Source organism: Pseudochaenichthys georgianus, chromosome 15 (assembly GCF_902827115.2).
Source record: "Pseudochaenichthys georgianus chromosome 15, fPseGeo1.2, whole genome shotgun sequence".
NCBI classification, from domain to species: domain Eukaryota; kingdom Metazoa; phylum Chordata; class Actinopteri; order Perciformes; family Channichthyidae; genus Pseudochaenichthys; species Pseudochaenichthys georgianus.
Window position 1 is genome coordinate 9,679,471 of NC_047517.1, and position 24,182 is coordinate 9,703,652.

General features: G+C 43.0%; 1 protein-coding gene across 1 annotated transcript in view; it reads left to right on the forward strand.

Moving 5' to 3' along the window:
* The window catches only part of LOC117460179 (stromal membrane-associated protein 1-like), a 175,684-nt gene that overhangs the window by 63,473 nt on the left and 88,029 nt on the right, over nucleotides 1-24,182 (forward strand). Inside the window, exon 6 of the mRNA XM_034101451.1 lies at nucleotides 11,289-11,357. Within this exon, the coding sequence (XP_033957342.1) occupies nucleotides 11,289-11,357 (69 nt within the window). The remainder of the gene's footprint in view (nucleotides 1-11,288; nucleotides 11,358-24,182) is intronic.

Below are 24,182 nucleotides of genomic sequence, written 5' to 3' on the forward strand. Positions count from 1 at the left end.
GCCACTCTGCTGTTCCTCAGCGCCGCTCCCCCTCCCTCCGGCTGAAATTATGAATGTAAGGCGTATAGTAATCATAGATAACACGGCAGGGTCCGTTACAGTTTGTTTTCATCTGATTTCAAATAAACAAAGTCTTGGCTTTCAGAATATTAAACTTGTTTCGGCAAATTCAGATGATAAATACAACTTTGAAGCTTCGGCATAATTACAAGCGGAGAACGGAGTAACTTGACGTCACAGCAGGCATAACAACAGCCGGTGCTTCTCATGAGTGTTTTCCCCGGGACACAAACACATTACACAGAAACGCAAAAATACACAAACACACACACGTATACACACACACTCGCGAGCTTCACCCAGACCAGTAATCCAAACGAAAATATCTTCCCTCCGTAGTATTTTGATCATTTGCTCCACTAATAATCAATCAGATCGATGGATTCCAGAGAAGAGGAAACTTTAAAGGCCTTTTTCTCAAAATGATGACTCTGTAACAGTCATTATATAATGTGACATATTTTTGCTTAATATTTGGAGTACAAAAACAATCCTGATATCATCAGAAAGCTAGGAATCAAAATGTGTCTTCGGGTCAATGCGACTGATTTCGATGGAGCAGGTCACTTTGCATTAGGTAAAATAAAGCAGGCAGACATAACAGGAAGAATAGCCTATGTACATGTTAACCCAATCAAATAGGACATTGTCACACCATTGAAATGTATCCATGTAAATTGCAACCAATAAAAAAGCTTATATTTGTTTATTTGTTACGTTGTTTACTTTATTTGTTACGTTGTTCTGTGTGTCAGCCGTTAACAGATAGAAAGAATATATACACTTGCAAACATGTCAGAAGAACCAGCGCAGAAGAAAACTAAATACAGTCAATCTAAACTTAAATTTAACAACGGGAAGGTCACATCCCTCACATCCACACCTCCGGAGCCTGGACCTTCTTCAAACAGCGAAGCCAGGTGAACCCAAAAGCAGCAGCTCTGCGGCCGCAGAGACTGTCAAAACCGCCGCCACCGTCGTTGAACCGAAACAGGCTGGTTCCGACTGCATGGAGGTTTGTTGTCGGGACATTGAGGCGGGTAAAGCTGTACAGCTAACTGTCGGAAAAAAGGAGACCGCTAGATTATTTGGGCAAAGAGAAAGGTACTTCAACGCAGAATGGTACAAAAACAGAGAGTGGTTCATTCTTTGCAAAACCACTAAACGATACTGATAAATTGCGATGTTAACAACCTCATGATAACCTCATATGTTTTTAACTTACGATCATACCTGTGTTTAGTCTAGAAAAAGGTAAATGTGTGCATTTTATATTATAAAGTTGTGTATATTTACAGCAACCCAGTATCACGCCGAGACGTGAACATGTGACGCTTTACCATTGCTGGGAGACGCGAAGATGTCACGGTTGGTTTCGTCTTTTCAAAGCGTGACAGCTACACAGATTAGGCTTGTTTGAGACACATTGCGGCTCGCCTCGAAAGTAGACGAGAGTAGCCGAGAGTAGCCGATCGCAGCCGGGGGAGGTGTCAAAAAGCTCGTCTTAAATCGGACAGCTCGGACTCGGAGTCGGCTTGACTGGCTGGGTTTGCAATGGCGGAAATTGCGTTGGCGTTTTTCGTTGCAGATGAAGTGGATGCAATAGAAATGCTCCTCCCTCTTAATGTTTGCAAAACTGATAGGTGGACAGGCTACAAATGATCAGTCCCTTCAGATCCGCACACATGAAGCTTAATGAGCATGCATTGAACAGACCTGCTGCTGTGTTAATTCTTTAGCTGCCACTTTAAGCTTTATGATGTGTACAACATGGATGCAATTTGATTTAATCTTGCCATTATAAATGATGTATTCAATAAATAAGGTTAAACCAAATCATTACATTACAATAGATTTTATTTTAATGATTTGGTTTAACTTAAAGAGAAACTTTATTGTTATTGCACATATTACAGGTACTGAGACAACGAAATGCAGTTTAGCTTCTAACCAGGTGCAACAAGCAGTGAAGTGGAAAGTAATGTACACCATCTACAGAATAACATATAGAATGAATTGAATGATGAATAAACAGTGGGGTATGAATACACAAGATATATAAAGTATGAAAACGGTAAGCAGTATAGTATAAAATATATAGATATTCATTTCATGATGATAAACATTGTGGAACAATGATGAAAAATGGGAATGGATGTGGCGACGTAAAACTGATACAAAACAACAACAAACTTTTGCCGAGCCAATTGGAGAGTTTCATCAGCAGCACGTGGTAAAAACCACCAATGAGCGCTCAGCTCGAGATACCAGCGAGCCGTTTCCCATCAAGCATTTCGCTTCCGCAGCTCGTGGAGAGCAACTGCGCCAACTCGCCTCGCCTCGCTCTCAAGGCTGCGGGCGTCTTTGTCCCGCGAGATTTCAAAGTCTCATGTGGGCGAGCCTCCAGAGCAAGTCGGACAAAATGACTAACCATCATGCAACGCACTAGCAAGACGTTGATCGCAACTGCGCAGGTCTGCGCAGGTCTTGCTTGTCTCAAACAAGCCTATTGTTAACAGTGGAGAAATAACCGCAAACCCCGACCTAATGATTTATTTTGTAATAGCCACACTCGATTACGCCGATTTTCTTGTTGCCCCAGCTGGTCGACACCTCTTTTAGCAGAAACAAAGGCTACATTAATGTATTAAATTGATGTTAATTCATGCGTGGAGATGTGACTGACGTGACGTTGTGAATAGACGTCAATGATTGGATGGTTATCCGCAATGCATGCTGGGATTTGGTGTTTATGTGATGTGAAATCTGAAAACGTTTTTTAAAAATACAATAATACTTTATTCCGAGTGTGCTTGCTTTTCTCTTTGAAAGTCATCATATAACGGCATTGTAATACACGGTTCGGCTGCATTAAATATTACATATCTGCCGTAATTCTCTATGTATAGAGCCCTGCTGATACGTGCTCCTGTTTGTCTCTTGACAAACAGGAGAACTGCCGCCAGAGCTGAATATGTGACGTGGATCATAAATATATAAGCAATTAATCATTATCTTACATTTCTTTTCACACAATACGTCTCCTTGCAGTATCAACACTAATTCGGCTAATTTTGATATTTGATCCAATTGGTAGATAGGCTGTATTTACACCATAAAGGTGCACAGCTCTGATATAAAGTGGTTAAAGCATGTTATTGAATTTCATTATTTTTATTATTAGATATTAATAGGATCCCTATAAAGTATATTCATTACTGGTTATTCTCTACTAATAGTTCATTAAAGACTGTATATAATGACTAGTTTGCACATCCCTTTCAAGATTTCAAGATGAATGAAAAACTTGGGTCGCAGGTTCCTCAAGTGCATTACAAGACATCTATCAATATGTGTGTACTACACCATTAAACTGTCATTCTGCACATTTTTTATACTATCTACATACATCTAAGAGTATAATAATACATATATATATAATATCAGTTTAATAATAAACACACAATAAACAAATAAGTGCTTAAACAATAAACATAGTTAACATTGCAGGAAAGCAATATATTAGACGTTAAGTACTTTGTCAGGCTTAATATGTATCTGTAGATACAAATGTCACTGTGTGTGCTGTGTGCATGTGCGACCATTAAATAATCAGAATCAGAGTACCTTTATTAGTTCCACAGAGGGGAAATGTGCAAAAAAAGTACTAAGTTATAATAAAATAAACAATATGCTAAAAAAAAGATAAAAAGTTACATCATTTTCAAAAATACAGATAAAAAACTACTTTTTTTAACGCATGTAAGATATGCAACACTAAGCTGTATGTGGCTCTTTCCTGCTGTAACGCTGCACATAAGAAATGTGCAGAATGACAGTTTAATGGTGTAGTACACACATATTGATAGATGTCTTGTAATGCACTTGAGGAACCTGCGACCCAAGTTTTTCATTCATCTTGAAAGGGATGTGCAAACTAGTCATTATATACAGTCTTTAATTAACTATTAGTAGAGAATAACGAGTAATGAATATACTTTATAGGGATCCTATTAATATCTAATAATAAAAATAATGAAATTCAATAACATGCTTTAACCACTGGGTGTCCCTTTATATCAGAGCTGTGCACCTTTATGGTGTAAATACAGCCTATCTACCAATTGGATCAAATATCAAAATTAGCCGAATTAGTGTTGATACTGCAAGGAGACGTATTGTGTGAAAAGAAATGTAAGATAATGATTAATTGCTTATATATTTATGATCCACGTCACATATTCAGCTCTGGCGGCAGTTCTCCTGTTTGTCAAGAGACAAACAGGAGCACGTATCAGCAGGGCTCTATACATAGAGAATTACGGCAGATATGTAATATTTAATGCAGCCGAACCGTGTATTACAATGCCGTTATATGATGACTTTCAAAGAGAAAAGCAAGCACACTCGGAATAAAGTATTATTGTATTTTTAAAAAACGTTTTCAGATTTCACATCACATAAACACCAAATCCCAGCATGCATTGCGGATAACCATCCAATCATCGACGTCTATTCACAACGTCACGTCCGTCACACCTCCACGCATGAATTAACATCGCTTTAATACATTAATGTAGCCTTTGTTTCTGCTAAAAGAGGTGTCGACCAGCTGGGGCAACAAGAAAATCGGCGTAATCGAGTGTGGCAATTACAAAATAAATCATTAGATCGGGTTTTGCGGTTATTTCTCCACTGTTAACAATACCGTGTAGCTGTCACGCTTTGAAAAGACGAAACCAACCGTGACATCTTCACGTCTCCCAGCAATGGTAAAGCGTCACATGTTCACGTCTCGGCGTGATACCGGGTTGATTTACAGACTGTTGCAAAAACTAAGAAGCTTATAAACATCAGGTTTAAAACAAAAAGAGCTTTACAAAAAAGTAACACAATTAAAGATGTTTGGAGTTTTATTTGAGTTATTAATTTACATTTGTTGTCAAAGGGATGCTGATTTGAAACCGTTGTTACATACAGTTACGGCATTTCCTGTTTCTGCCGGAGAGAGGGGAGTTTGTCCCAAAGCTTGCCGCTGTATTTATTCCCTCCATCTGACAGGAGGGAGCCTCATGTGTCACTCCACGGAGTTCACTCCATTACGGAGGGGGAGTGTACAGTGTAGGGGTAGGGTGTAGGGCGTGGTTTGAGATTGGGCCATACACACGCACTTTTTTGCCCCCCCCCACTTCTAAAATGAATCCGGTGCGCCTGGCTGTATCTCACTGTTTCCTACCAACTACATAATATGTTTTGTTCCTGACTTGTTTTTGCTGCACTCAAGCAGCAATAACACATGTGATTATAGATGTAAATGAGCGACCAACAACATTTCAACTTTACCGTCCAAGCCTTTTCAAGGTGTATTTGGGGAGCTGTTGCATAGACAACAAGATCACTTTCTGTTTCCTCAGGGCCTAGAAACTACCAACACCAAACCAATCAATCAATCAAAATACTTAATTAATCCAAGGAGCACATGCAATTTCCTAACAGTTGCACCATATTAGAACACAATACATACATATTTAATTAAACATAAGTTGAAGTAAAAATGCTCAATAAAAGTCCTTGTAGCCACTGGAAACAGCGTCTTAAGCATGGGAATGAGGCAGGACATCCTCCACAGCACAGAGACTCTCTGAAGACTCAGGCTCATGGTGAAGATTTGGTGATGCTCTCGATGCAATCCTTGTTGGCCCAAAAGTCTGGAAGCCATAAAAGAAAACCTTGTAGATGGAAACGTTGCCCAAACAGTCCGGAAGCCATCGATATAAACATCGTTGTCGGATATATCCTGCTGCAGCCTAAAGAACATTAAAGGTGGGGTATGTAATTTATTTCAGAAACACTTTTTGTTATATTCCATGGAATGCTCTTAACATCCCGATAGCAATGAATATATTAAATGCTTTGACAATAATTGGTCATGTGCGCGTTCGTGTGTGTTGGAGGAGGGGCTCTGTAAGGAAGTGGCAGATTTATTCCGGCTGTATTTTCAAATTCTAGCGATCTCGAGCTGGTTTCTCCAAAATGACCTACCCCACCTTTAAACTACACTTCAGATATTCCATCACACTCCAAGCTAATGCCATTAGCTTGTCAATATTAGTCAGCGATCTTACGTTGCCAATGATGACAGGGTGGAGATACAGCTTTTATCTCTTTTTCTTAATAAAGACACACTGCATTTTTACAAGATGACTTTGGTTGTTCCACCACAACTATTTCCACTAGTGGTGATATTTTTGCATGAACTTAAATTGATAACTTTTGTTAAAAGGGGATTGTTCTCACACCTACAAGGGAACAAAAGCACTATCCTATTTCTGGAGATCTTACTCTGTGACGGAAAATGCGATGGAGACCAAAATCAGTGCCAAAATATGATACATTTATCAGGTGGATCCAAATGAGTGAACATGTTGCTGTTACTGCTGAATGCAAACTAAAGATCTTACCAGCTGACACACAATTGCACGGTTACAGTTAAGAGAACCTGTTATTGTACAGCCACAACATTTACTTCATAATGATGTTTAAAGCAGAAAAATATGTCCATTGCCACTTTTCTCCATAACATTAATTACGCATGACTACATAAGCAGCCATCATGTCAAAGCTTTGAGGAAACAGCTTTTGATATTTAGTATTTAAACATTTAACAACTAATCTGCTCTGTCAGGACAGTGTGGGTTTTGTTTGATCACATGTGACAGTGCCCTGGCTTTATGTTTTTGTTCTACATTTCGGTTTGATCCATGTTTTCCTCTCTTCAATACCCTTTGATGAGCTGGTAAATAAAAAGCCTTGTAAAAAAACAACAACCAGCTGGTGTTTGTAGACTGCAGAGTTTGAGTAGTCTGTCTCACAGGTCAATGGCAGGTTAATGGAGGTCATCCCTACACACTATATTTGTGTGTGTTTGTGTGGGTGGGTGTGTGTGACCTATCTTGACAACATTCATTCTGTTCAACTTTGAGGCTGAACATAACCTTGACTTGCGGCATTCATTGAAGCGAAGAGCACTCTGCTGTGGAAGAGAAAAGACTCCCTTCCGTCTAATTAACTCTGCTTCTCTTTCCCCTCTCTTCTCCTTGTTCCGTCTGTCTTTATTTCTTCTTCTGCGCTTCCTCTCTTGTCTGTGTCTAACTGTAACGGAGGTGATCTCTGGGGCCGTAGATCTCGGTCTCCGTTACGTATTATATAGCTTCACTATTGGCGAAGTATATTAATTTGCTCCACGGTAAAACATTACACAGGATGCTTTTTATATAAAAGAGGACAAGAGCTTGTGTGGCGTATGGTTGACGTCAGTATGAGAACACATTCATCCTTAATGTCGGGGGCTGGATTGGCAAGCCAACCTATGGGTGTACAAAGTGTGATTAGCGTTTCTAGGAATTCATTAGATGTAAGCAATATACATTTCTGTTATATATTTGTATCTCAGCACCACTCCATCCTCCCAGCTCCCCCTCAGTCTCTCATCAACTGCCTGCATGACATCAAGACATGGATGTCATCAAACTATCTGAAGCTGAACAGCAGTAAAACAGAGCTAATGGTTGTGGCACCCAAGGCCCTGCTCCAGAAGGTTGGTGACTTCGTCCTTGAGGTCGACGGCTGCTCCGTCTCCCCATCTCCTGAAGCCCGCAACCTGGGTGTGATCCTCGACTCCACCCTTTCCTACCATTCCCACGTCAAGTCTGTGACCAAATCGTCTTTCTACCACCTGCGGAACATTGCCAGACTCCGACCGTCACTCTCGGAGTCGGTTACCGAGACCCTGGTGCATGCATTTGTCACCACCCGCTTGGACTACTGCAATGGTGTCCTGTTCGGGGTTCCCAACAAAACCCTGGACCGGCTCCAGTATGTCCAAAACTGTGCAGCTCGGGTCCTCACACACAAAGCCCTGGCAGCACATCACTCCCACACTCATCCACCTCCACTGGTTGCCAGTCAAGTCCCGCATCACCTTACAAAGTCCTCCTCCTGACCTACAAGTCCCTCCATGCCCCTGCCCCCCAGTACCTATCGGACATCCTCCACCCACATGCCCCACCCCGGAACCTGCGGTCTTCAGACTCTGGCCTGCTCATCACCCCCCGCACCAAACTGAGAACCTTCGGGGACAGAGCCTTCAGTGTGGCAGTCCCCACCCTCTGGAACGCTCTCCCTGCGGAGATTCGCAACATCCCCACACTGGACGCCTTCAAAAGGGCCCTCAAGTCCCATCTGTTCATCAAGGCTTTCGGCCCTTAAATCTATCTGTTGTTTTGTCTGTCTGACCTTTGTTTTGTTTTGTTTGTGCTTGCCCTATTCCTGTAAAGCGACCTTGGGTCCCTTGAAAGGCGCTATAGAAATATCAGTTATTATTATTATTATTATTATTATGACCGCTTTAAACAATGCGCAATGTGTGGGTTGTTGTCGTAGTTTGCGTTGTTGCTGTTGAGTTGTTGTTGGTATTGCATTTGAATTGTAGTAGGCTATCATTATACAGTAGAGCAAGCCAGGAAGGAAGATAGGTCGTTCTGGCTCGGGAAACACTTCGAAATGTGGAGAAGTTGTGAACAAAAAGACAATTATCAGTAATATAAATATTTCAAGGAATAGATAGCCCAGTGGGTAGAGCCGGTGGCATGAATGCGGCGTTGTCCTCCGCAGCAAAGATACGTTACCATCAGAACAACCTTCTGGATCCGCACCAGTCTGGTTTCAAGGCAGGTCACTCCACAGAAACTGCCCTCCTTGCTGTCACTGAGGAACTGCACACTGCTAAAGCAGCCTCCCTCTCCTCTGTCATCATCCTTTTGGACCTGTCTGCTGCATTCGACACGGTGAACCATCAGATCCTCCTTCGCACTCTCGAAGAACTTGGAGTTTCAGGCTCTGCACTTTCCCTCCTCACTTCATACCTAAAAGACCGCACCTACAGGGTTACTTGGAGAGGGTCCGAGTCCGACCCTTGTCAATTAACTACAGGGGTCCCTCAGGGCTCTGTTCTTGGTCCCCTCCTCTTCTCCTTGTACACAAACTCGCTCGGATCAGTCATTAGCCCGCATGGTTTTTCATACCACTGCTTCGCTGACAACACCCAATTAATTCTGTCCTTTCCCCGCTCAGAGACCCAGGTCGTTGCACGCATCTCTGCTTGTCTAGCGGACATCTCTCAGTGGATGTCCGCTCATCATCTCAAGCTCAACCTTGACAAGACTGAACTGCTTTTCCTTCCGGGAAAAGATTGTCCCACTCTTGACCTAACTATCAACATCGGCACCTCTGTTGTTTCCCCGACTCAGACTGCAAGGAATCTGGGTGTGACCCTAGATAACAATCTGTCCTTCACTGCAAACATCGCTGCTACAACCCGTTGCTGCAGATACACGCTTTACAACATCAGGAAGATACGTCCCCAGCTGACCCAGAAAGCGATGCAGGTTCTGGTCCAGGCTCTCGTCATCTCACGCCTAGACTACTGCAACTCCCTCCTGGCTGGTCTACCTGCATGTGCCATCCGACCTCTGCAGCTCATCCAGAATGCAGCGGCTCGTCTGGTCTTCAACCTTCCTAAATTCTCCCACACCACGCTGCTCCTCCGTTGCCTTCACTGGCTTCCGATAACTGCTAGAATCCACTTCAAGACAATGGTACTTGCGTACCATGCTGCGAATGGATCTGGCCCTTCCTACATCCAGGACATGGTTAAACCGTACACCCCAGCACGTGCACTCCGCTCTGCATCAACCAAACGGCTCGCTGCACCATCGCTGCGAAGGGGACCCAAGTTCCCATCAGCAAAAACACGTGGGTTTGCTATCCTGGCTCCAAAATGGTGGAATGAGCTCCCCATTGACATCAGGACAGCAGATAGCTTACACAACTTCCGGCGCAGACTGAAAACTCATCTCTTTCGACTCCACTTCGAGCAATAGAACTATTAACAAAGCACTTATATACTAATAAAGGGCTGGCTTATCGAAAGCCAGTTGAGTAGCACTTGAAATGTTTTTGCTCTATGAAGCCTGATGTACTTTATGAATCTGTTTTCTTCAAGTTTGTATTTTGTTGGTCGAACGCACTTATTGTAAGTCGCTTTGGATAAAAGCGTCAGCTAAATGCAATGTAATGTTAAACCGACTGCAGCCTTGCACTTCGCCAGGAGAGGTCGCTGTAACTGAAGCTTCGAGAAATGAACCTATTTCCGACACAATTGTCCAAGTGGTTCGATGCTTCATTCAAAGCTTCATTTTGCCATCACTACCTCCACCTGTTCTCCCGTCTCCGGTCCCAAGGTCCGTCACCGTAAAGAGTCCCCAGGGAAACGGCGAACCCTCTTTTATCGTTCCGGATGGGGTTAAAAGAGCAGGGTGGAGGCAGGGGTGGTTTTATATCATACATTGATCTTGTTGGTTTATAATATTTTTCTTTTCATACATTAATTCGGTATAATTTTATTAATGAATGTTTGTTATTCTCAACCAAATGTTTATTGTTATTTAACTGGTTTCCTTATCTGAGCTAACCATCTCTGCACATGCCACCCCTTTTGATGGTACGGTCCAATTGATGGGCCTATAAAGGGTGGCATGTTATAGAAATGTTATTCATTGGGATTAACCCCTTGAGATGCACCATCTCGTTTTCAAGGGGGTCCCGACAATAGCAACAACTTACGACATACATAAACAAAAAGACAAAATGCAAAACATGACACACAAGACAAACCACATACAGTCTGTTAAGTGAAATTCAAGCAATGCACACAATCATTACAATTTGAGACAGTCAAGCAAATCAGTTTCATCAATATCAGTTATAACAAGTACAGACCAGTTGAAAGTGAGATAACAATGCATGTTTAAATATACCCAATGATGCAAGAGATCTAATAGCAGCAGGTAAAGTATTCCAGTCAGTTGGGGCTTTAAACATGAACGCTCTTCTGCCAATCAATTTTTTTGCAGAGGGGACAGATAAATAAACTGAACAGAATGTCTAACTTGATGAATTGGTGAGGATGTTAGGCTCATTGAGCAGAGGGATAGTGTTGGAGACAGTCATATGGGGATATTGATGTTGTCATCCATCCATGTACCAATGATGAATACATTCCCACACCGGGTTGTATCAGGACATTCTGCCTCTGCCTCCTTACTTGGTCGGGCCGCTCACTTGTCAGCCTCACACTAACCCTCTGTCTAACATTCTCTGTCTTCCAGGTGAAGTCCTCTGAAGCCGCTCCACCCTCCAGCTCACCGTCTTCCCAGGCTGACAGGAGCAGACAGGAGGTGAACCCTTTGCCTCTCCTCTGTGTTGTGGTTGTGTTCTAAATATGCAACATATATTGTGATGTTGTCATCTGTGCTTTTTCACTTGTGGGGCATAGTAAAAGGTCACAACAGTCTGCTAGTAAGTCCATTGTGGTTTGTTTGACTACTCGGCCTATACATGTTTTTCCCTGTGATATTTTTATTGGCTAATTTACATCATACAATATGTAAAATTCAAAAAGCATAATAGGGCCCCTTTAACGCTTGACTGCTAACGCCCCCAGTGTGGGCAGAGGGTCATGGTCAGCATCACATCACCTGCATACAATATCTATGTTCAATAACTACGTTCATAACTGTGATAGCATTAGTCCTTTCTGTAATTAGTTGTGTTGTGGAAGTGATGGTCAGAAGTCTGATTACATGCTAATGCTGCTGGAGTAAATGTACCAATGCTAGTCTCATTAGATCAGAGTTAATAGACCCAGAGACTTGATCCCTGTCAGAGCCTTAATGATATCATCCTTAATCTTGCAGATTGATATGTCAACAAAAGTGCAGCCAGAATATAAGGGCCAGCATATTTAATCATGTACTTATGTAAAAGTAGCAACTGTTGCTTCCTTATCCCTTTCATAAAGCCTTTAAATAGTGTATCATATTCACTTTCAAATAGGCCCATTTATTGCTTTAGGTTTGTGGGGTGTTCCGATTCCTGTGAGTTATATCACACGATATAGACAAAAGTATTGGGCCACCTACAGGAGCTTTTATGACACCCCATTCCAAATTCTTAGGCATTAATATTAAGTTGGTCCCCCCTATAACAGCTTCCACTCTTTTGGGAAAGCTTTCTACAAGATTTTGGAGCATGTCTGTTGTTGCCCATTCATCTAGAAGAGCATTTGTGAGGTCAGACACTGATGTTGGACAAGAGGGCCTGGTTAACAATATCCATAGTTCATTCCAAAGGTGTTCATGGGGTGGGGGCCAGGGCTTTGCGCGGGCCAGTCAAGTTCTTCCACACTAAACTCATCCAACCATGCCTTTATGGACCTTGCTGTATGCACTGGGGCACAGTCATGCTGGAACAGAAAAGGGCCTTCTTCCCCAAACTGTTTCCACACATTTGGAAGCATAGAATTGTCCAAAATGACTTAAGATAAAGCATTAAGAATCTCCTTCACTGGAACTAAGGAGCCTAGGCCAACCCCAGAAAAACAACCCATAGCATTATCCCTCCTCCACCAAACTTTACAGTTGGCACAATGCAGTCAGGCAGGTAACGTTCTCCTGGCATTCGCCAAACCCAGACTGGTCCATCAGACCGCCAGATAGAGAAGCGTAATTGGTCACTCCACAGAACACGTTTCCACTGCTCCAGAGTCCAGTGGTGGCTTTACACGACTCCATCTGACGCTTGACATTGTGCTCGGTGATGTAAGGCTGCATGCAGCTGCTCGGCCATGAAAACCCATGCCATGAAGCTCCCTGCACAGTTTTAGTGCTGATATTAATGCCAGAGCTGGTTTGTAACTCTGCAGTTATTGAGTCAGCAGAGCTTTGGCCACTTTTACGCACTATGCGCCTCAGCACTCGGCGACCCCGCTCTGTAACTTTACGTGGTCTGCCACTTCGTGGCTGAGTTGCTGTGGTTCCTAAACATTTGCAAATGCAATAATAATACCACTTACGGCCCGTCCACACTACAGCTTCGACAGCTTCAAAAACGGTTTCCAACGCGTCTGCCCATTCACTTTGAATGGGGTGACGTCACGTTGCCTCGCTTTTCGCCGAACTGAATTGTGGGTAGCATAGCGCTCCGTCTCCGGCGTCTCCGGCATCAGAAGTTGTCAGAAGTTGAACAATGTTCAACTTCTGACGCCGGAGACGCCAGAGTAGCCAGCGCCAGCCAATCAAATCCCGTTTCTGAAAATCTGACAGCTCAAGCCCTAGCCAATCAAACCACATCTAAGCTGGGAGAGATATCCCGCCGTTCATTTCTATATTTCAAAAAAAGATGGAGGAGAAACTAACTATCGCCGTAGCAATCACCCGGTTTTGTATGACCAGACCCTCTTCACCTACCGAGATACAAACCGGAGGAACCAGGCATGGAGGGAGGTGGCAGAGACAGTGGGGGAAACTGGTAGGTTTTCGCCTGTATGGGGAGTTTATATATATATATATATATTGCTCGCATAAAATTCTCGGGTTTTTTTGCTTTGTATGTCGGTGGCGGGAGATTCATGTGATTGGTTGTTGGTCGCGTTACTCGAATAAAATCCCCAAGCTTCAGACACGCCCAGCTCCAAGCTTTTTTTTAAGCTGTAGTGTGGACGCTCCGTTACAGTTGATCGTGGAATATCTAGCAGAGAAGACATTTCACAAACTGATTTGTTGCAACGGTGGCATCCTATTACAGAACCAAGTTCAAATGCAGTGAACGACCCATTCTTTCAAAATTGTTTGTGAAGGCAGACTGCATGGCCAGGTGCTTGGTTTTATACACCTGTGGCAATGGGACTTGAACGAAACAACTGAATTAAATGATTAAGATTAAGTCCCAATACTTTTGTCTATATAGTATGTACATGTAAATGGTCTGCAAAGGTTAAAATCCCAAGGTTCCCTCCAGAGGAAGTTTCTCTCCCACACACTCCCCTGCCTGAAACTCCTCCATTGGATGAATTAGTTTACTTCCATCACATAATGACATCACTATGTAACACGTGCGCTTCTATTGGCTAGCACTCCAACACATTGTATGTGATAAGCTAAGGGGCGGGGCATTTTCAACACATCTCTAAGCGGTTGACCAATCAGAACAAAGCCGGCCAGCTAACCAATCAGAGCAGACTGGGCTCTGGTTTCAGACTGAGGGTGAAAAGAGGTGCTGCAGCACAGGCAGTATGAGAAAAATAAAGAGCTTTTTGAACATTAAAGCATGGAGACACGTCACAGTAAGGACACTACATACTGATATGAACCTGAATATGTGCATAATATGTCCTCTGTTGATGCCGATTTACATCATTTTACATATAGATGAGTTGTTACTGTAGTTAACAACACAAATAACCACGCACATAATCAGCCAGTCGATTAATTGCATCGAGAGTAGAGACGAGCAGAAAGTAACAGACTGTGATTGTTACTATAAAGGCTAGATTGTAGGCTTCTCACGCTAAGCTAAAGCGTTTCTCTTTGGCACCCTGACAGTCATTAGCTAATGCTGGCATCAGCAGCACCAATTCATTTACATAGAACAAAACAAGACAGCACCATTAACCTGAAAACACTCCATCAACTGTCCGTCGCTATGCTAATAATGTCTGCACATTAAATCTGCATTGTGAGTTCATTAAAATCACATTAAAGAAAGAGACCTAATTGTTTTCAACCTGCTATTAGGAACAACAAATCACTTCCATTAGGCCTCATGTTTCCTCATTCAGAAAATTATAATAATTGTTGAATTGCTATTTAATTAAGAAAACAACCATTTTCGGAATGCTTAAGCAGTATATTATAGTATTGCAGTAGTCAGAGAAACAGTTAATGTGATATATGTTCTGGAGTTATCTCACTGTTAATTACTTAAAGGTCCCATGTCATGCTTTTCCGGTTATTACCCGTCCCCTTGTGTGTTATGTAGCTTTTTCTGCATGTAAACGGTCTGCAGAGTCACAAACCCTCAAAGTGCACCCTGTAGCGAGTAAAACTCTAACACAGAAAATACCTGTCTGTGCTGCCCCAGAACGCCTCGTTGGAGATTTCTCATTTTCTTCCTGGGTACAGTGACGTATTTGGGTATAGTGACGTAACGTAACGTTACGTCCGCAGAGCCGTTACGTTTCCACACTAGTGTTAATTTCGTCAGCTATTTTTAAAAAAAAAAAATTTAATTAGTCTTGGTCCTGTGTTACATTTCCTTTTTAGTTTTAGTCATATTTAGTCACATTCATCCTGTTTTTATTTAGTCAAGTTTTAGTAGACTAAAAGTGCATTTTAGTCATATTTTAGTCAAAGAAAACTAATTATTTTAGTCTACTTTTTGTCAATGAAAACTGTTGATTATATATTATATTATTATATATTATATCAGATTATATAGAACATTTCAGTCAAACTAGTCTAGCCAAAACCAATAATTTGTCATTTTAGTATATATAAATAAATAAGATTATATCTTGTCCTTATTTGATGAAAAAGGTTGAATGATTAAGAAAGCAGCTTTGCAGAGAGTATCTGATCAGGTTTGTGGTGTTTTACCAGCTGTGTTTTGGCCACATTGCTTCCCTTCTGATGAAACAATGCACTCGCTTTTTTTCTCCGCCTCATTGTAGCGAAAATGGGCCCAAATATCACATTGTTTCTTTCTCCCAAGCAGTGGTGGCTTTAGACCTTTTCGTTGTCAGTCATTTTGACGGACAGGATTGTAACATTTCCGTCATAATCCATTATTACCCGTCGAGTGCACAATTTATCACTCACTCGCGCTGACGGGGGGTATTCGAATAACGCGAGTGCGACCACTGCTCCCAAGCCCTGTTGTTGCCATTTTATTTTCTGTTAAATAAGGTTAGACCATGAGTTACAGCCATAGACTGTATATATAAATTGACGTAGTGTCCGTGACGTCACCCATAGGATTCTATCTGCAGAGTTGCCGAGAAGCCCTTAGTAGGCGGAGTCGGCCACCAACGGCTCGACTGTGACGTCAGAGTCTAATCCCGCCTGCTCCAAATAAGGGCAAAGAGGCGGAGCCGAGGCGGGACCTGCTGCCTCCGAACTGGAAGTAAACAGAGCTAGCTCAGGCTAAGAAGCTAAGCTAACATGAAATACATGCATACCAAGTTACTGCTAACAGTGTAGTTCCCCGATATAAACGTTACATTCATAATCAAATGAGACAATCTGCAAGAGAATTAGCTATATTTTGTTATTCTTAATGCTTGTCATTCACACGTTGAGAAAAGACGGACTCCACCGCCCGGACCTAACGGAGCCGCAGTGGGCTAGCTCCGGGACGCCGGCTGGAGCTAGCCCCCTGCGGCTCCGTTAGCTCCGGCGGCCACCACTGGGATAATTGGGTCCCCTATTAACATTTGCTCCCGTTTAGCATTATGGGCGTCATAGGCATAGACTATAAAAGTCTTACCCAAGGCTGAATCATAAACTAAAATGTATATGTATGCATAAAGGGTTACGTCCTTAGCCAGGGTTGCCAACTCTCACGCATCTGGCGTGTGACACACGCTTTCACTCTCAATCTCACGCTCTCACGCTGCCCAAACTATTCTCACGCCAAAAACAAGATGAACAGGCGATCGTTTTTGGTTGGTTATAATGTTGAGTTGACAGCTGCTCAAGCTGTCAATCCGCCCCCACCACTCTTAACAACATTAACAGACAGCAGAGCAGTGGGAACCGGTTGGTCAATCCCCGACCCGTATTGCGCATGCGCAGATCTAAAGGTCCTGACACACCAAGCAGTCACCAGAGGACTAGCCGACGCTGAAGTCGGCTGTTGCCTGGCCGTGTTCTCCTGCGTTTTGGCCATGTGTCGCACGGGAACACACCGCACCGACTTCAGTGCATGAATGGCAATAACTCTCCTTACCAGCAGGCGGCGGTAGTGTGTATTCGTTATTCAAAAGAGGCAACAACCGGAAGACAGAGAAGAAGAAGAGTATCTTTTCTCCGTAATATCATACAGAGCTGGCCTCTCCTGGATCAAGGTGATGAGCAGGTCTTCGTTTGCATCATTCCAGATCGCCATGATGAGATGAAAATGAATACCAGTCTGTGTGTGCCTTCTTAAATCGTTTGTTTACGTCCCTCACTTCCGCTTCGCTTCTCATGCACTGATTTGCTAGCTGAACAGCCAATCAGAGTGATTATTTGTTCCGACTGCCAGACCCGATGCATGGCCGATTCAACATGTTGAATCGGCCATGCATCGGGTCTGGCAGTCCAAATAAGGCGTGTCACGGTCGACGGTGCGGGACACACCAACCTGACTACGGCGCCGCGAATGCCCGACAGCCTCTGACGGCCTCTGACTCCCAAAATCGGGTTGGTGTGTCAGGGCCTTTAGATCCAGTAGAAATGATAAAAAGTAAAAGTCTGCTGCTTATTGTTCTACTAGGCCAAAATAGAGTCAAAGAGTATATGAGAGTGAGAGTGTGTTAATTAATATATTTGGCAGTTTGGAGTAATTCTGTAGATTTGTGTGTGTGTGTGTTTCATGTATAGGCCTCTCACGATAATTAATTTTATTGGATACATTTTCCCGGAAATCATTGCGATAAACGATAATATTGTCGGCACCGTTGTATGACCATTTTAGACCACTGACATAATGATAATATATAATAATAATTCAAGTACATCCTTTCAAACTGCTAGTCACATCCTCATGTAAATGGCAATTTATCGAGTTCATTTTTATTGATCGTACGATAAGTCAATTAATTGCTTATCGCGACAGGCACACAATAAAACAGTGGAAACAAACATGTGTTTGACTTTCATTAGTGAATGAAACTTTGTGCCCTTTATAGTCTGTGTCCAATATTGTGTATTTGTATATATATCCTATATAAAAAAATCCCGGGTCGCCGAGGGTGCTGGCGTTGTTTGTTCGCCGCTCCTCCGCCCCAAATATTGTTCTTTAGTCCAGATCAGAACCTCTCCTGTCTGGCTCTCTACTTTTGAAACGTCAGTCATCAGCAAAAATAGCAGCATCTCTATATCGAATTGACACAGATCTTTGTGTTGTCATCTCCTACCTGCTGGCTCTTTCCTGCTCACCGGTCCCTAGCCCGCTAGCTAGCTAGCATTATCGGACCTAGCAGGCTGCTACCTAGATGCTCCTCGGCTCCCTGAAGTCTGCTGAGCTAACATTTCTGTCTCCACCCCAACTCCACCCTAACTCCGCCCTAACTTCGCGGCTCATGTGGGTCTTCCCATCCCGCTGCGATCAGCCGGTGTCAGTACCAGATGTGTTCGGGGTACCAGATGTGTTCGGGTGTATTTCCGTCGCTCCCGTCATCCATCATATCCGTCTACTCACCTCCCTCTGCTCCCAGCGCTCTGCTGCCACACACTGGCCGTCTGCGGAACTGCAGCCGGTGGAACTCGGTACAGCTTGTTATGTGTGTGTACTTGTGCACATAAATAATGTTTCTAATTATTTACAATTAAAAAATATATATATTCTGCGTTACTTTAGCCAACACTTTTATAAGGCCACGAGATTAGATAATTACGAAATGTGTAGATAGAATACATATCTTTCAGGTTGTTATTTTGTCATTGTTTAATGTTTTATTTATCTTTTAGTATTTGTATATAGTATCTGAACTTTGGAGAGGAGTTGGGAGACACACGACACATCAAATCACATCTACAGATCAAGACGAAGCGAATGGAAGTACTCCTAGTGTGAACATGTTTGTGAAAACGTGTGCAAAGTCTCCGAAAATCCTAATAATAAGCTCATATTTGAATTCCCCATAAAAAAAACACATCATTCAGTAAAAACAAGGCCCCACTGATCATCTGCTCCCTGATCTCTCTGCGAATTGAAAGTACTTATTGCCGGAGATCGCATGCTGTGGTTTTATTAAATGTGCCAAGTGCTAGGACTGTCTTATGGAAGAAAGCTTTCAGATATGCAGCTCCACTAACATGCAAAAAGAAGAATGGAAAATTACCAAGCTAGTACCACTACATGTTTTTAAAGCTTGGTTGGATGCTACACAATCAGATGCTGTTGGCACCTGTACATGTGGATAGATATGTTGTTCTGTTGTTTATGTTTTGCCTTTGATGTTATTCCATCCCATTTATCTCAACTCAAGTTAGTATTAAATGCAGACAACTCCAAACTCATGATATTCTCAAATGGCAAAAAGTTAACTTCTTTTCTCCCCAACATTTGTACTGTTCAATGGACTGATATTTACATTGAAAGGGTCACTACATACACATATCTAGGTTTTATTATTGATCAGAACTTATCTTTCAAATCACACACTGAAAATGTTGTTTTAAAAATTAGGTTTCTCCGTTCAGACAAGGAAACATTTGATCTCTGCAACGTTTTTACCAGTATTGTATTCAGTATCTGCTTTACATGAATGTCTCTGACCAGTGCCTAAAGAGTTTGGATACTGTGTACCATTGAGCATTGTTTTATTACATATATATATATTGTGAGTTTGGAATAAATATGCACTTTATGAAAATTATTAGTTGGTTACTGTTAGTAAAAAACAGTAAGGTTAATACTGGATGTTTGTTACACTTGGATATGTTTTCATTGGACATTCAATTCAATGCCTTTATTTATCCAGTTAAAATCCCATTGATATCAATGATATCTTTTTCAAGGGAGACCTGCAGCAGTAGGTTCCACATGAAGACATACAAACATAAACAACAGAACAACATATCTATCCACATGTCCAGGTACCAACAGCATCTGATTGTGTAGCATCTAACCAAGCTTTAAAAACATGTAGTGGTACTAGCTTGGTAATTTCCCATTCTTTTTGCAGACTGTTCCAAGTTAGTGGAGCTGCACATCTAAAAGCTTTCTTCCCTAAGACAGTCCTAGCACTTGGCACATTTAATAAAACCACAGCATGCAATCTCAGGCAATAAGTACTTTCAATTCGCAGAGAGATCAGGGAGCAGATGATCATATTTTTAGGATTTTCGGAGACTTTGCACACATTTTCACAAACATGTTCACGCTAGGAGTACTTCCAGTCGCTTCGTCTTGATCTGTAGATGTGATTTGATGTGTCGTGTGTCTCCCAACTCCTCTCCAAAGTTCAGATACTATATACAAATACTAAAAGATAAATAAAACATTAAACATAATGACAAAATAACAACCTGAAAGATATGTATTCTATCTACACATTTCGTAATTATCTAATCTAGTGGCCTTATAAAAGTGTTGGCTAAAGTAACGCAGAATATATATATTTTTTAATTGTAAATAATTAGAAACATTATTTATGTGCACAAGTACACACACATAACAAGCTGTCCCGAGTTCCTCCGGCTGCAGTTCCGCAGACGGCCGGTGTGTGGCAGCAGAGCGCTGGGAGCAGAGGGAGGTGAGTAGACGGATATGATGGATGACGGGTGCGACGGAAATACACCCGAACACATCTGGTACCCCGAACACATCTGGTACCTACACCGGCTTCCCCGCTAACATCGTCTCTCCCTGCCGCCTACAGCCGGTGGCTATCAAGCTAGCTAACCAGCTAGTAGGCTGGTCACCCGGCTCCCACTCTGCACCAGGCTGTCAGCCCCTCCTACGATTCTCCTCTGGAAACCACTGGAATTATTCTCCTGATATGCTGTGGATTATAATTCTCATTTTATCTGGACTCACACCGCTCCTTCTTCCACGGTCATCCGGCTCCTGGTCTCTGCTGCCCGGGTCCCCAGCATTAGCTAGCTCCGTGCTAGCGCCACTTCACGGGATCATGCCGCCGCTCTACTCCCTGTCAGATCTCCACTCCTTTAATAACCGCCTGCGTCCGGACTGCATGGACATCCTCGTAGATAATGAAATACTCCGCAAACGCCGTCCTCCACACAGAGGCTCTGGCCGTAAGTTTTTATTTCATTCCACATCTCCACACTCCATCCTGTCCATTCGGTCCTGTCACACGCCCACACTACGCCATCACAACAAACAACACGTGAATCTGACCAATCTCCTTCCACTCCCCCGGTCCACACAACCCCCCCCAATGCAACGTCACCTCCACACAACCCCCCCCAATGCAACGTCACCTCAGACCAGTCCTGCTCAACACACGCTCCATCCACAATAAAAGCCACATTCTAAATTAATTCATTAAAGACAATAACCTGGACTTTCTGTATCTGACCGAAACATGGCAAAAACCCCTGGACTATTTTTCTTTAAATCAAATCACCCCAGCAGGATTCACATACATTGACAAACCTCGCCCACAAGGGTGGGGTGGTGGTATAGCTGCTATTATCAGAAAGGAAATAAAAGCTACCATAATCCCCATCCCTGATGTTTCTTCATTTGAACACCTGATCTTTAAACTCTCTGGTCCCACTCCCCTGGTCACAGCCATCATCTACCGTCCCCCGAAGCCAAACCCCTCCTTTCTCTCCGACCTCTCTGACATTCTCACTCAGCTTTCTGCCATATCCCCATCTGTTCTCCTCTTAGGTGATTTTAAGATTCATGTTGACGACCCGACCTGCAAATATGCCTCTGAATTTAAGGAAACCCTTCACTGCTGCAACTTCTCTCAACACATCAACTTCCCAACACACAGCCGTGGTCACATCCTGGACTTGGTCTGCTCCACTGGTCTCACCATCCATCATCTGTCCAGCCTCAATCTCCACATCTCTGATCACCTGGCCATCATCATGGACATCAACATCCCCATCCCCGCCCAAAAGCAAAAACGCACAATAACCTACTGAAATCTCAAATCCATCTCACCTTCAGCAATCACTGCCTCCATTACCTGCAAGATGTCTGTCTCCCCCCCCCCCCCCACTTTCTGAAAACCCATCTGAACTTGTGGACTATAATAACAGCACCCTCTCCTTCTGTCTCAATGAACTGGCCCCCACAAAAACAAAAAAATTCTCTTTCATACACTACGCCCCCTGGTATAGCCCCGAACTCCGCCAAATGAAATCAAGGAAACGTCAACTTGAACGCCAACACAAGAAAACCACACTAACAGTCCATCTTCAAATCTACAAAGACTATCTCCAGCAGTACAGTAACGCACTCAAAGCAGCCCGGTCTAATTACTACTCACAACTCATCCAGTCTGGCTCCAGCAACCCCAAGCGTCTGTTCTCCACCATCAGCAAACTTCTCAAACCCTGTGACAACGCCACCTCATCCTTCACCACCGAACAGTGCAACTCCTTCCTCTCGTGTTTCCAAACCAAAATCAGCAACATTTACAGCAATCTGACACCCTCATCAGCACCCCCCACCTCCCCTCCTGGCTCCCCCCTTCACCTCACAGCCCCTATCCATCATTAACTCCTCCCTCAGATCTGGATCAGTTCCCCCCTCTCTCAAACTGGCTGCTGTCACACCCATTCTCAAAATATATATATATATCTCAACAAAAACCATCACCCCCACAACACACTCCACTCTCACCAACTGTCTCTCAGAAATAAAAGCATGGATGCAAACAAACTATCTCCAACTGAACAGTGCCAAATCAGACATCATCATCATCGGCCCCCCATCCCGTATCAAAGACATCCAGAATTTCAACTTCACCATTGACAGCCACACTCTATCTCCCCCCCTCACATCCGCAACCTCGGAGTCATCTTCGACAGTCAGCTCAAATTCAACCACCACATAAATCACATCACCAGGACCGCCTTTTTCCACCTCAAAAACATTGCCGGTCTCCGCCCATCACTCTCCTCCTCTGCTGCTGAAACCCTGATTCATGCATTCATTCATTCATTCATTCACCCCTGCCATCCTCTACGGCAGGGGTCGGCAACAGGCGGACCGCGGTCCGGATCCGGACCCAGACGCCAACCTATACCGGAGCTATAATCAATACATTAATAGGGGATTTTTCGGCGCCTCCCGCTTTTTTAACGCTGATTTGGGTGACTTGTGTAATTCGTGGAGAACCGAAGAGTTTTCGTTTTGGGGGTGGGGGGGGGGGAGTCCGTCCGTCCGTCCGTCCGTCCGTCAGTCTGACTGACGGACAACTTCTCACTTCAAAAAAGAAGAAGAAATCTAGACCGCAAAAATAATTAAAAAAGCGAGTACCTGTTTTTCCTGGCCAAGGACAGGTTCCATGAACACAACACGAGCGTAACGTGTCTTCACGTGGTATATGTCTCGTCTGAAAGGAGTGCTGACAGAGAGCACCGGAACGACGCTCCAGCCCTTAAAATATTGCAATACCCATAAAGAGCCGTACACATGCCGCAGTGTTTGCGTGGCTGTGTCTTTAGTTGTAAGCACAGTGGCGATCTGTTGTTATTAGCATCTGGTTAGCTAGCTATGCTAACGAATGTAAAGCGCTTTTCTTCAACCAGGTGGAAGAGAGCTCTCTCCTGAGAGGCTCAAATAACCTCAGCTCAGTGAGGTTAAGGCACACCTTGATGTGATCAATATAGTTATTAATGAGACTAAATGAAAAACAGGTATAAAATACTATATGACAGTAACAAAAAAGTTGTTAAAAATAACAAGAATAGAGTTTAAAATGGGAGTGATTTGTAAAATATCCAAAAAGAAAAATATGCTTACTGTTCTGTTTCATATGGGTGTTGAGAGATGTATCCATAGATCTCTTAATGTTGCTCTCAAAGTGTACCAGATTGATGCTTTTAACTTGCTTTTAACTTCAATATTAAAAAAAAAATCTTCCCGGGGGAACATGCCCCCGGACCCACCTAAAGGAGGTTAGGTCCCCCCCCACTTAAATCATGTTCACGTGGATAGGATACTAAATACATTTGCACACATCTTGTGTCCATATCTTTCTGTTTTGGTGGTCATGCCACACCGTGCACATGCATGCATACGTGAGTCATGGTGAGATATCTGGATTAAGAGGTTGCTTTTTCTTTGCACAGCATGAAAGAAAGGCCAAATTAATGGGCTGTGATTTTTGTTTTTTTAAGCAGAGGTTGAGTTCAATCATTTGTAAGACCCTCGGAGGATGTTGTAAACATTTAAAGGAAAAAGGTTCCCCACCCCTGCTGTAAATAATAATAAAAACCCTTGATTTTTAACTTAACATCTCTGTCTCC